We start from the raw sequence: 13,824 nt of genomic DNA on the forward strand, positions 1-13,824 counted from the left end.
CCTGTGCGCGCGCCAAGCCGAGCCCCCTCCACCCCGCGCACGCCCCGCGTCCTGCGCGCGTGGCATCACCGGTCCGGCTCGCCGTCGCCGCCGTGACCCTAGCCCCTGCTGCTCCCGCTCTCCCCTGCCCGCGTCGTCGCCCCCGTCCGACGTGCCTACCCTGCTCGCCGCTCGCCTTTGCTCCGCTTGCCCCGCTTCGTTGCCGCTCGCGCAGCCTCACTATGCTGCCGCTGCCTCTACAGTTCGCGGCCACGCCCGTACCGCCGCAGCATGCCGCACGTTCCGGCGCCGTCCTCGCGCGGCCGCGCCACCTCGCCTCCTCTCGCATGCCCCTGGTCACCCTCCTACGCCCGCGCGCTGTCTCACCTCGCCTGGCCTCGCCACTGCCGCCTCAGGCGGCCGGCCTCGCCGTGCCCGCGGCCGGCGGCGTCCCCCCTTCAATCTGGGTGTATGCCCAATCGGGCTGAGCGCCAGCGCCCGACGCCTGCCTCGCCCGACCCGCTAGGCCCCAGGGGCCACAGACAGCTAGGCCCGCCCCAGTACCTATGACAAAGGGGCCTCACCCCAGAACGTATTTAAAAATAAAATAAAATAATAAAATTAATTAATTAATTAATTAAAGAATTAATTAACTTAATCAATTTTGATTCATTAAACTAAAACAACTAATTAACCTAATCCCTAATTTACTAAAAACAGTCAATGACAGGGGGGTCCCACCCCTGTTGACCAGTCAAACGTTGACTGGTCAACTAGGTCCCTCTGGCCCACCTTTCAGTCAGTGGGTACACTTTTGTGTACACTGTGCTGGGTGCGCCTAGCAATTTAGCAATTAATTTCGAATTAAAAATAATTCCAGAAATTAATAAAATCTTTAGGAAATGATATCTTTTAATCCATAACTCGGATTAAATTATTTTCAACATGAAAGTTGCTCACAGCGACGAGATGAATCCGGATATGCAGCCCGTTCGTCCGCCACACATCCCTAGCATAGCAAAAACGCAACTTTCCCCCTCCGGTTCATCTGTCCGAAAACGCAAAACGCCGGGAATGCTTTCCGGATGTTTTCCCCCTTCACCAGTACCACCTCGTACCGCGTTAGGGCACACCTAGCATCACGCTTTGCCATGTCATGCATCGCCATGCATTTATTTGCATTATATTTATTGTTTCTTCCCCCTCTTCTCTCGCTAGACACCGAGACCGACGTCGCTGCTACCCAGTACGACTACGGAGTTGACGACCCCTCTCTCTTGCCAGAGCAACCAGGCAAGCCCCCCCCCCTTGATCACCATATATCGCCTACTCTCCTCTATGCTGCTTGCATTAGAGTAGTGTAGCCTGTTACCGCTTTCTGTTAATCCTATTCTGATGCATAGCCAGTCATTGTTGCTACAACTGTTGATACCTTACCTGCAATCCTAATGCTTAGTATAGGATGCTAGTTTATCATCAATGGCCCTACATTCTTGTCTGTCTGTCATGCTATACTATCGGGCCGTGATCACTTGGGAGGTGGTCACGGGTATATACTTGTACATAATATATGATACTTGTGGTGATTAAAGTCGGGTCGGCTTGTAGGAGTACCCACGAGTGATTCCGATGTTGGGGGCTGAAGGGGCAGGTGGCTCCATCCCGGTAGAGGTGGGCCTGAGTTCCCAAAGGCCCCCGACTGTTACTTTATGGCGGAGCGACAGGGCAGGTTGAGACCACCTAGGAGAGAGGTGGGCCTGGCCCTGGTCGGCGTCCGTGGTTATTTCCAAATAACACGCATAACGAGATCTTGGTATTTGATTTGAGTCTGGCTACTGGCCTATACGCACTAACCATCTACGCGGGGACAGTTATGGGCACTCGACATCGTGGTATCAGCCGAAGCCTTTGTGACGTCAGCGACTAAGCGGCGCGCGCCGGGTTGGACCGCGTAACACAACTTCCTTTGTAATGGAGGTTGCTAGGTCTACTCTCCGGTCGCGTACGCAACGTGCAGGTGTGCAATGGGCGATGGGCCCAGACCCCTGCGCCATAGGATTTAGACTGGCGTGCTGACCTCTTTGTTGTGCCTAGGTAGGGCTGTGACGTGTTGATCTTCTGAGGCCGGGCATGACCCAGGAAAGTGTGTCCGGCCAAATGGGATCAAGCGTGTTGGGTTATGTGGTGCACCCCTGCAGGGAAGTTAAACTATTCGAATAGCCATGATCTTCGGTAACAGGACGACTTGGAGTTGTACCTTGACCTTATGACAACTAGAACCGGATACTTAATAAAACACACCCTTCCAAGTGCCAGATACAACCGGTGATTGCTCTCTCACAGGGCGACGAGGGGAGGATCATCGGTTAGGATTGTGCTATGCGATGATACTTGGAGGACTTCAGTCTACTCTCTCCTACATGCTGCAAGACGGAGGCTGCCAGAAGCGTAGTCTTCGAAAGCGCTAGCTATCCCCCTCTTATTCCGGATTTCTGTAGTTCAGTCCACATATAATAGCCTTATTCCAGTTGATACCAATGCATACATATGTAGTGTAGCTCCTTGCTTGCAAGTACTTTGGATGAGTACTCACGGTTGCTTTTCTCCCCCTTTTCCCCTTTCCTATACCCGATTGCTGTGACCAGACGTTGGAGCCTAGGAGCCAGACGCCACCGTCGACGACGACTACTACTACACTGGGGGTGCCTACTACTACGTGCAGCCCGCTGACGATGACCCAGGAGTAGTTTAGGAGGATCCCAGGCAGGTGGCCTGCGCCTCTTTCGATATGTATCCCAGTTTGTGCTAGCCTTCTTAAGGCAAACTTGTTTAACTTATGTTTGTACTCAGATATTGTTGCTTCCGCTGACTCGTCTATGATCGAGCTCTTGTATTCGAGCCCTCGAGGCCCCTGACTTGTAATATGATGCTTGTATGACTTATTTTATTTGTAGAGTTGTGTTGTGATATCTTCCCGTGAGTCCCTAATCCTGATCGTACACGTTTGCGTGGATGATTAGTGTACGGTCAAATCGGGGGTGTCACAGTTTGGAACCTTCTTTTTACCATTTTCCTCAAGAGCATGAGGATCTCGAGACATATATGTCCATATCTATCATCTAAGATCTCATCTATCATAGCGCACTCATAACTCATGACACAAAAGTCAAAGATTCTCTAGCTTCTCGCACTATAAAATCAAATTCATTCACGGGGATAATTGTAGCTATCTTTTTAGCCTTAGGATCACTTATAACTAGTGACTCGAAGAATAATCTTTGCAAAGTGGGACGAGTATGCATGAATCTTCTTTCAAGTTTAATAATAGGTGCAGAGATAGCATTGGCATTACTATTGTTTCTTTGAAGAATAGGAATATCATTGGACACCAATGTTCCTGCACAAGTAAAGAACTCTTGAATGATACTTTTCCTTATAATATTCCCACTTCTCGTCATAAAAGTTTTAGTATCCAAATTAACGGGAGTTTCATTCTCATGAATTTTGCTATCCTCACTCCCACCTTTAGCGATAACAAATTCACACATGATAGCAAGTAAGCAAGCAAACAAAATATTTTTGTGTTTTTTGATTTTTAGAGAAGTGGGGGGAGATGAAAAAGAGAGGCAAATAAAAAGTAGAGCAAGTTGATGATAGTTTGAGTGTAGGTACTTGTAACTATTGGTTCTTTTAAGAATAGGAATATCATTAGACACCAATGTTCCTGCACAAGTAAAGAACTCTTGAATGATACTTTTCCTTATAATATTCCCACTTCTCGTCATAAAAGTTTTAGTATCCAAATTTACGGGAGTTTCATTCTCATGAATTTTGCTATCCTCACTCCCACCTTTAGCGATAACAAATTCACACATGATAGCAAGTAAGCAAGCAAACAAAATATTTTTGTGTTTTTTGATTTTTATAGAAGTGGAGGGAGACGAAAAAGAGAGGCAAATAAAAAGTAGAGCAAGTTGATGATAGTTTGAGTGTAGGTACTTGTAGGTATTTGATGATGTCTCCCCGGCAACGGTGCCAGAATTTCTTTCTGCTACTTGTGAGCTTCATTGGAATCTTCCCCAAAAAGGAAGGGTGAAGCAATATAGTAGCTGATAAGTATTTCCCTCGATGAGAACCAAGGTTATCGAATCAATTGGAGGACCACGCAAATCCTAGTGAATAGCACCTGCACACACAAAAGCAAATACTTGCACCCAACGCGGGCAAGAGGGCCGACAATCCCCTTGAACTCGTTACTTGCAAGGATTAAATCTGGTAGTGGTAGATAGATAAAAAGTAAATAAATAAATTGCAGCAAGCTATTTTTGGTTTTAGTAATATGACTAAAGTAGACCCAAGGGCCATAGTTTTCACTAGAGGCTTCTCTCTCAAAACAATAGCATACGATGGGTAGACACATTACTATTGGGCAATTGATAGAAAAGCGCATAGTTATGATGTTATTCATGGCAATGATCATGTATATAGGCATCATATCAGTGACAAGTAGACCGACTCCTGCCTGTATCTACTACTATTACTCTACCAAGCGACCGACTCATGCCTCCATCTATGGTATTAAGTTCATGACAAACAGCGTAACGCTATAAGCAGGATGACATGATCTGGATAGAATAAAACTGAGCAATATGATTAAACTCCGTTGTTTTACCCTTAATGGCAATAGTAAAAATACGTGTATCGCTACCCCTTCTGTCACTGGATGAGGACACCGCAAGATTGAACCCATTACAAAACACCTTTCCACTAAAGATAAATCAATCTAGCTGGCCAAACCAAACGGATAGATTGGAGAGAAATACAAAGTTGTAACAATCATGCATAATAAAGTTCAGAAAAGACTCAATTACTTTCAATGATAATCTGGTCATAAACCCACAATTCATCGGATTCCAACAAACACACCGCAAAAGAAAATTACATCGGATAGAACTCCATGGAGATGATGGAGAACATTGTATTAAAGATCAAAGAGAGAGAGAGAGAGAAGAAGCCATCTAGCTACTAGCTACGGGCCCGTAGGTCTGTGGTGAACTACTCATTCATCATCGGAAGGGTGGCAAGGTTGATGTAGAAGTCCTTCATGATCGAGTCCCCCTCTGGCAGAATACCGGAAAAGGCCTCCAGATGGGATCGCGGAAGAATAGAAGCTTGCAGCGGAGTAAATGTTGTTTCGGGTGGCTCTATTAGGTCAGATGGAGCCAGTAGGGCCCACAATGTATCAGGGCACGCCTACCCCCCCCCCCCCCCGGGCGCGCCCTGTTGCCTCGCCATCTCCTTCTCCTTGCTTCTCGTCTGGTCTTGTCCTGAAGCTTCTACCGTTTGGTACAGATTTCCTGCAGAACCAAAAACAAGCAGAAAACAGCAACTTGCACTAGGCATTGAGTTAATAGGTTAGTCTCCTAAAAATGATATAAAATTGTATAAAAAATCCAAGATTGATAATATAATAGAATGAAGTAAAAAAATAGATACGTTGGAGACGTCCACCACCGCGAGGGCTGCCGCCGTCTCCCGCGCCTGCTGCCTCACAAGGCGGGCGCGCCGGGCCATGTTTGCGTTGGACGACGCCCAAGGTGCGTCCATGGCATCGGCGCGTCAACGGAGGGGTTGCACATCCGCCACCGCGTTCACACGCCAGAAAGACCGCATCGCCTCCGCTGAAGCAGCGACAACACACCTAGCGCCGGATCCGTGCGCCATTTGGACGGACGCAATGGATTCCTGGCGGAAGGAGTCTGAGCGCTGCCTCACACGGGCCTCCTCCCGAGAGCGACGGAGCACAAGCCGGACGACCATCTCCTCCTCAGGGCCGCGTGGGATGAGCTCGGAGTCGACGGATCTAGAGGTGCAAGACTCGGATCCGCTGCCCGACATGCCGGGGACGGCCGGAGATCGCCGGACGGGAGTTTGAATGGCGGAGGAGAGTGCAGTGAAGCGGTTAGGGTTTGGTCCGACGAATGGATGAAAAGGAATAGACGTGGGGTCGGGTGGGCTAGCGTGGACCGGGTCCGACGTGGCGGACACGCCCGAGCGTCCCCTTATCCGCCCCAGATTTGGGCTAGATATAAGAGATGTCGGTCAGCCTGGCGTTTGAGATCCGTTTAAGACGTTCGTGTGGGTTGAATTTTTGTGACCAGGTCGTTCGTCCGCACATTTAGAACGGGTTCGAGGCGTCCCAGCGTGGATGCTGGAGTTGAGATTTAGGTGGGGTCGTTTGCGCAGATAAAGGACGGGAGAAGGCCAAGAGCCCAAGAGATGCCATCATTGCCTCTCTCCTTCTCCGGCCTCCACGACCTTTTTAGCCTGAAGGCACGCACAACCGTTCCTGCTGCACAGACACATACTCCGGCGGTCCGGCCTCTTTCTTTCTTACCCATCAGTCAGGCCGCGCGTCACCACCTTTCTCATCCGCGCTCGGAATAGCCGGCCATGATGAGCAGCAGGCTAAGCGGCGGCACGATGGCACCGGTTAGCGACATGGCCGACTTCGGTTGCGCTCCCATGCAGTCCTACCCCAACTTTGAGCCGGCCGGCATGGTCATGCCCGGGGACCGGCAGCCGCCCTTCCAGCACCACCACCTCTACGACAGCCTCGACTTCAACGCCGCTGCATTCTCGTTCCAAGACCCGGTCGCGCTCTTCTCCAGCGGCTCGGCGTTCAGTAACCAGCTCCAGCAGCCGTTCCTCCAGACGCAGGTCACCACGCCGACGATGGCGTCGTCGTCGCTGCTGCAGGCGCCGATGATGACCCTTCCGGGTATGCTGACGTCTTCCTCGGCGTCGCCGGTGGACGCATGCACCTTCGGTGGCGGCGGCAGTGCTGGGTTCCTGAAGCAGGAGGAGGGCGGCCCCTTCTCAGACGTCGGCGGTGGGGGGAGGATCGGGCTGAACCTCGGCCGCAGGACATACTTTTCCCCGGCGGACGTGCTGGCCGTGGACCGCCTGCTGATGCGCTCCCGCTTCGGCGGAGCCGGCGCAATGGGCATGCTGGGGCTGGGGCTCGGCGCCGCCGCCCACCACCACCAGACCCCGCGGTGCCAGGCTGAGGGCTGCAAGGCCGACCTCTCCGCCGCCAAGCACTACCACCGCCGCCACAAGGTCTGCGAGTACCACGCCAAGGCCACCACAGTCGCCGCCTCTGGCAAGCAGCAGCGCTTCTGCCAACAATGCAGCCGGTATGTACGTTTATCCTCTGCCATGGGTGGATCGTTGATGCATGCGAAGCTTTGCTAGCAGACGAAAAAATCAGCAGTAGAAAGGCTGCGAGCTTTCGATCTAGTGGCATTGACGCTAGCAGCTATATGCACTGATCATATCATTCATGTCAACATGTCATATATCAGAAATGGCGCACATCAGATCAGATCTTGTTCCTCTGAGCGTATCGGCATCTGCATCCCTTTGTCCAATGTACTACTAGCACGCCCATCATGGCATTGCAGTGGAGTTCGATCAGATACCTAAACCTAGTCTGTGTAGATACATCATACATGGCGTGTATTACTTACAACGGTAGACATGTATATACCCAAGATCCGGTTGTGTGAATATAACTGGTTCTTGTTTGGGTACGTTTGTTGGGCTAGGTTTCATGTGCTCGCTGAGTTTGACGAGGCCAAGAGGAGCTGCCGGAAGCGGCTCACGGAGCACAACCGGCGCCGCCGAAAGCCTGCCGGCGCGCAGGGCAAGGATTCGCCGCCGCCTTCCAAGAAGGCAGACGCTAGCATCACCAGCTCATACACCGGCGATCACAAGAGTAAGACCACTCCTCTGATACATGTATAGACTTAAACACTGGATATATGCTTATTATTGGCTTTTTTAAAGCTTGATCACTTTAAGAAGTTGTGTTTTGATTTTCGGCCGCAAAATGTGGATTTCGGCCGAATTTCGGTCATCTCGGCTTGAGGCGAAAAGTATATGTAGGCCGAAATTACTCAAATTTGGTAAATTTTGGTCAAATTTAAGTCAAATTGCAGTCAAAATTTGATCAAATTTCAGCCGAAAATTTTGAAAATGGCCGAAATTCGGCCATCTCGGCCTAGGGCGAAAAAAAGCTCAAACCGAAAATCAAAACACAGCCAGTAAGCTAGCTAGCTACCTAGAAACTCCTGAAACTTTGTTAGAGCTTAGTGGGTAATTTGAACTAAAAGCATGACACTTCTTTTGCAACAAGGGAACATTTCAATAACGTATACCAAGTAAAGAACACAACAAAAACAGTTTGCCTAATTCTTAATTGTCCGAAAATTTAGTAAATCTATTTTGTCTTGAAATGGCACATCACTGGGCTAACCTAATAATGTACTCCGTAGCATCTTAAGTGTGTAACTGAAGTAAGATATAACTGTAGTTTTGACGGTGCACTTCAGCACTTGGCTGCAGTACACACCGGTAATTCTATGTGCCAGCAAGCACGTTACAACGTTCGGTTGGATAGAAACTAGTAGTACACGACATGACATGCCTAGATGCTACTTCTACATTTTGGTCGGTCGATCTGACGTACGTACCTACTAGGAGTACTACTCAGCTCAATTAACATGATGTTCATACGATGGCGCCAAAACATCTTATACGTACATACGTAGGTGTACCATCGTACTATACACTAGACGGTAGGTGCAACTCCTGCTACATACATGTGGCAGTCACATCTTGCCGTCTTGTCTGACGCCGCGACGTGTATATGATCAGCCAACAAGTCGACGACGGGGGCGGCCTTCTCGCCGAGCGCCGGTGGCTTCAGCTGCCTTCAGCAGCAGCAGCAGCAGCATGAGATCGACAACGGCGGCCAGTCGAGCAACGCCACGCCGACTAACCTGTCCCTGGCGGCGCCACCGCCACCGCCGCCGCCTCAAGACGACGCCGGCTTCGGCGCCGGCCTTGACACCATGCTGCTGATTCAGCAGCAAGGGCCCGATGAACAGGAGGAGGAGGAGGAGCAGCATTTCATGATGACCTCTCTCGTGCAGTCGCATCGCCAGCAGCAGCAGCACGGCGACAGCGGCAACATCTTATCGTGCTCGACGACGTCGCCGTCGGATCAGCGTCGCCATCAGAACGACGGCGACAGCTGCTGCAACGGCAACAGCATGCAGCATTTCTTTGAGGTGGAGTTCATGTAGCACGATGCATGCATGCACTGCATGAATGAACCTGGCCTAGCCTAGCCTAGAGGTGGTTTGACTGCATTATCGTGAGGTGTGTGTGCATGAGGTGAAAGAGAAAACAAGCTGGTTGCATGCACTAGGCTGTGCATGGAGTATAGCTACTAGGGTACGTAGGCGTGCAGGCTTTTTCTTTCCAGATTTAATTTCCTGACCTTTTCTGCATACTGTGTTTTTACTTGTACTTTTCTCAGTGTTACCCTCTTACAAGGGGGAATAGTGTATGTACTCCTGTAATTATGTTAGTATGCATGCTAACACTATATGTTAGCCTCCTCTTCTTTGATAAGCCATGTTTTGTTTCCTTTTATTAATATATTTATGTTATTGCAAACCTGTTGAGGATTCTAGTGGATTTAATATATGTTATTACAAAGCCATACTGACAGCTATATGTTATTGCAAAGTTTATACTCCCTTCGGTTGGGTTTATACGCGGGACATGAGTTTTTAGGTCTTCGATTTGACTAGAAAAAATGTATTATATTTTACAAAAATAATCTTTGGATTCATCGTCAAATAAAGTTTCTCACCATACATTTTTTGTGGCATATTATACATTTTCGAAAACACTAACGCCCACATGTGTAGGAGTCTGGCAACTCACCCACACGCATGGATCCTCATCCAACCAATTCTACACGAATCTTGGCGCGTTCTAGTAGTTTTTGTATGCCACGTAGGACTAAGCTGGTGTGTGGGCATTCATCCGGTCGCCCACACGTCTTTTTTCATCACACGGTGGGCTGGTGTGTGGGCGTTTAGCAATTCGCCCACACACCAGTTTTCACGCACGCAGAGGGGGCTGGTGTGTGGGCGTTTAGCAATTCGCCCACACGCCCATCTCCTCGCCCACACTCAAAGCTGTCAGTTGTCATGTGTTTCTGCAGGGTACATGGCAACTACCCTAGCTTTGCTTGTAAGTAGATGGCAACTCTCTTTTACCTGAGTTGCCATGTGTTTTTGCATGGTATATGGCAACTGCCCTAGCGTGCACGTAAGCAGATGACAACTCTTTCTCTTTACATGGCAACTGCCCTAGCGTGCTTGTGAGCACATGACAACTGTCTCTTTTACCTGAACATGTTTTTGCCATACTTTTTTGTAGTGCTACATGGCATCTGCCTAGTGTTAGTGGGTGGTAACTTCTAAAGTTTTGAAATCATGGTAACTGCAGTAGATCAGACCATACATGGCATCTGCAGTTGAGCAACCATGGCAACTATAGTTGTCCGACATGGCAACCAAAGTTTAGCGACATGGCAACTGCAGTTAAACGAACATGAATGAGGGTCTGGATCATGGCAACTGCGGGACGCGCGATGACTGTACGAGGCCTGACGTATGAGGCGTGCGGGCGTTATCTATTTTGCCCACACGCACGCATGTAAAAAGGATCGGGAGGGCAAAAAAAAAGATGTGTGGGCATTACTTGTTTTGCCCACACGTAGGTGTGTGGGTTGTTCCTCTTATACACCACACAAAATGTGTGGGCAGACTCCATAACACCCACAGGTATGGCACTTATCGGCGTCCTACATTTTTTATTAGTCAAATCAAAGATCCAAAAACCTGTGCCTGACTTATAATCCCAACCTGATCGGAGAGAGTTAGGGTCAGTTTGTCTGGTGGCTTTTTTGGGCTTCTAGAATAAACTGTCCCCTACCTAGCTTATTCTAGAAGCCCAACTAAAATATTTTTTAAAATCCTACTAGTCAGGCCTTAATTAATAGGCTTCTAAAAAATAAATTTAGTTGGGCTTCTAGCCAGTGGCGGACCTTAGTGGAACCCTGCAAGGGCCATGGCCCCCCCAAGTTTGAGTAAATTAGTGAAAAAAAATTCCTGAGACAATATAGATTAGAGGAAACAGTCTGCTTGCCCCCCTCCCCCCCTCCCCCTCAATTGATCCTTGTCAAACTCCGCCACTGCTTCTAGCATTAAGCTGGGTAGGGGGCAGCCTATCCAGCTTATTCTAGAAGCTAGTAAAAGAACTGGCCCTTACCCATTACAAAGAAGTCAAAGAACATACTACCCCTATATAAAAAGGGAGACCAACCCGGGCTAGACTACCTTGTTGGCATTTTTTTATAGAAAAAAACTCCGTGAATATTAAATGCTCAAGCCGAGACTTGAATTCTGATGGGCTGGCTGCAAGCTCCCGCGCCTTGCCAACTAAGCTACACTTAGTTCTCATACTACCCCTATATGACATCAGTAGAAATGTTTACATAAAACACTTGTGCATTATAAGTTCTATTGTCATACTATTGCCACACACACAAATTATTGTTATGCTAACATCCAAATCAGCTAAACAATAAAGCCCATGCAGTCATCTTCAAATGGTTATCTCTCAGCATCTGTGGGCACCTCCCAGCTTGAAGGTGTTCTTGTGGCTGGCTTCGCAGAACATTTGTTGGACGAATGCTGCTATACACACGACAAGTATGGACGATTTACACACGATGCTACCCATCAAGACGTCCATTTACACAAGATATACTGTATCAAGCCGTTCAATCAGCCATCGTGCATAGTTCGGGCGGGCACTGTCGTCCGCCCAGTAGTTTCGTTGTTGGACTTAAGATCGGCTCGCGCGGCCTGGCCTAACACACCAATCAGCATGCCCATTGTACTGTACATCCTAGTTTCCCGCAAAAATAAATTGCCTTGCGGTGTGTTATTGAGCAGAACATTCAAAGCATATTTATAAACATTTAGTACTCACTAATTCCCACTCCAAGTCAGTACATTTACCTAGCTATACAATATGTCTGCAGTTAAGCAGTGAATCTGAACGGAAATTAAAAGAAGATCTATGCGTGATCTTTGCCTGGTAATTAGCGATTCTGCGTATTAAAATGGGAGGGACCGCCGCGCAGTTACTGGCTGGATGCTGTAGGATTTTTTTTTATGCATGGATTCCGACGGGAATTAAAGATGAAGTACGTTCATGGGGGCCATTCGGCTGGGATCCCACCATAGCGCGCTTTCTGCGATGATGTAAGAGATGACTTTTGATTCCGGAACAAAAGGACAGATGATTTTGGTCAGTGAAATATCCGACCCTACCCTTGTTAAAAAAGATGCTCCGAAGAGATCAACAGGTAAAAAAAATCACCATGCACAGCTCAGATGAATTTTTTTTTGGAAAAAAGGATGAGCTCAGATGAATTTTAACAAGCCAATTACAAAGGTGAGCATCTAATTCGGAACATTGTCCTCTATGGCTGCCATGTAATGCTTGGAGCGGGCAGAGAGAAGCTTTTTGTGCTCCCATTGCCAGATATATACACGTGCATGTAACATGTGTGTGTGTGTGGGTCTTTCTTTTCGTCGGCAAAGAATTTATCTAGGCTTAACGAACCTACACTTACCTTTGCCTGAAGCGAAATCTGGCGAGGATATGTGTATGTGGTACGTATAATTAGTTACGTAGGTCATGAATGCATGAGTGAATGGGCTAGCCGACCGTATGCAGAGTCTCTACTGGCCTACTCACGGTCTAAGCTGTAGCTGTTGCTTGTTCGGGTTTTTGTTGGGGATGGGTTCTGGGGGCAAACGCAAAATCAGCTGCAGCGATCTGTGGCTTCTGTATGCATGCGGCCACCTTTAATTTTTGTCCTCGAACGAGCACACACTTTCCGATTTAGACCAAATTATGGTCGTTCGAAGTTTGTATAAATCTTGGTCACCTGAAATTGCAGTGTATAAATTAACTATGTTCATTAGCAAAAAAATATGGTAATGTCAGCCAGCTCAAGTTCGTTTGAAGAGGGGTGGCAAGGGAACGTCGTTTGATGGCAGTTTAAGTTGTGAAGAAAAATTAAACGACGTCAGTTTTAAAACAAAAGATGCCTTCTCTGAAGATACTGTCATGTTGCTGCGAAGAAATTGTTACCCCCTCACAACTAAAAATGCCACCTAAAAATTCCGCATGTGTGACCCTCTCGGGCGAACGTTCGCCAGTTATGAGCATTCAAAAATTAACCAAGTACTTTTAGTTTTCAAGGAACTTTTTTTAAAACAAGGTACAACCGCATACATACGCACATACACTCATCCCTATAAATGCACGCATGCTCCTTATCCATATGAGCACCTCCAGTAGACTGAGTCAGCATATCAACTTGAGATTGACGAAGTTGATGTGTACGTCTACTATCGCCGAAGGGTCTGAAAGAAATCAAAGTAAAGATTGACGAAGCCGACGTGAACATCTCCTATCGCCGGAGGACCTGAAATAAATCCAGAAAAATGCAACCACCAATGCCAAGTCTAGGACTTGACCCCTAGTGGATGGGTTCCATCACAAGGAACCTAACCATCTGATGTACGCTCAGTTCGCAGTTTGCAAGGAACTTAACAGACTGATGTAGATACAGTTGATCCAAATCATACTCGCAGAGGCTCCTTTCCTTCCCAAACCCTAGGCGGCTAGGGCAAACTCTCCCCTCCAGACTTCCCTGGTGAGCTTGTGGATTCCACTCCCATTTGCCTGTTGTCGGTGCTAAATCTGGCATATGTCGAGGTAGGGGTCCTAAGTTAGGCGTGTTGGAGCGATGGTAACATGGACACAGGATTTTACCCAGGTTCAGGCTCTCGAAGGGATAATACCCTATGTCATGCTTTCGATTGTATTGAAATGGTG

The 13,824-nt window shown here is 48.1% G+C and overlaps 1 protein-coding gene across 1 annotated transcript; it reads left to right on the plus strand.

Moving 5' to 3' along the window:
- Positions 1-6,271: 6,271 nt before the first annotated feature.
- On the plus strand, positions 6,272-9,544 carry LOC123130473 (squamosa promoter-binding-like protein 5). The gene is made up of 3 exons (XM_044550371.1): positions 6,272-7,178; positions 7,590-7,759; positions 8,701-9,544. The coding sequence occupies exons 1-3, from the start codon at positions 6,433-6,435 to the stop codon at positions 9,129-9,131; spliced, it is 1,347 nt and encodes a 448-aa protein (XP_044406306.1). The 5' UTR covers positions 6,272-6,432; the 3' UTR covers positions 9,132-9,544.
- Positions 9,545-13,824: the final 4,280 nt, after the last annotated feature.

This window comes from Triticum aestivum, chromosome 6A, assembly GCF_018294505.1.
Source record: "Triticum aestivum cultivar Chinese Spring chromosome 6A, IWGSC CS RefSeq v2.1, whole genome shotgun sequence".
NCBI classification, from domain to species: domain Eukaryota; kingdom Viridiplantae; phylum Streptophyta; class Magnoliopsida; order Poales; family Poaceae; genus Triticum; species Triticum aestivum.

What these genes read in the sequence shown, in the direction of transcription:
- LOC123130473 (XM_044550371.1), top strand. Translation starts at nt 6,433, where the DNA reads ATGATGAGCAGCAGGCTAAGCGGCGGCACGATGGCACCGGTTAGCGAC. An exon ending in TTCTGCCAACAATGCAGCCG is followed by an intron (nt 7,179 to 7,589) that starts GTATGTACGTTT and finishes TTGTTGGGCTAG; the next exon opens with GTTTCATGTGCTCGCTGAGT. An exon ending in ATACACCGGCGATCACAAGA is followed by an intron (nt 7,760 to 8,700) that starts GTAAGACCACTC and finishes GTATATGATCAG; the next exon opens with CCAACAAGTCGACGACGGGG.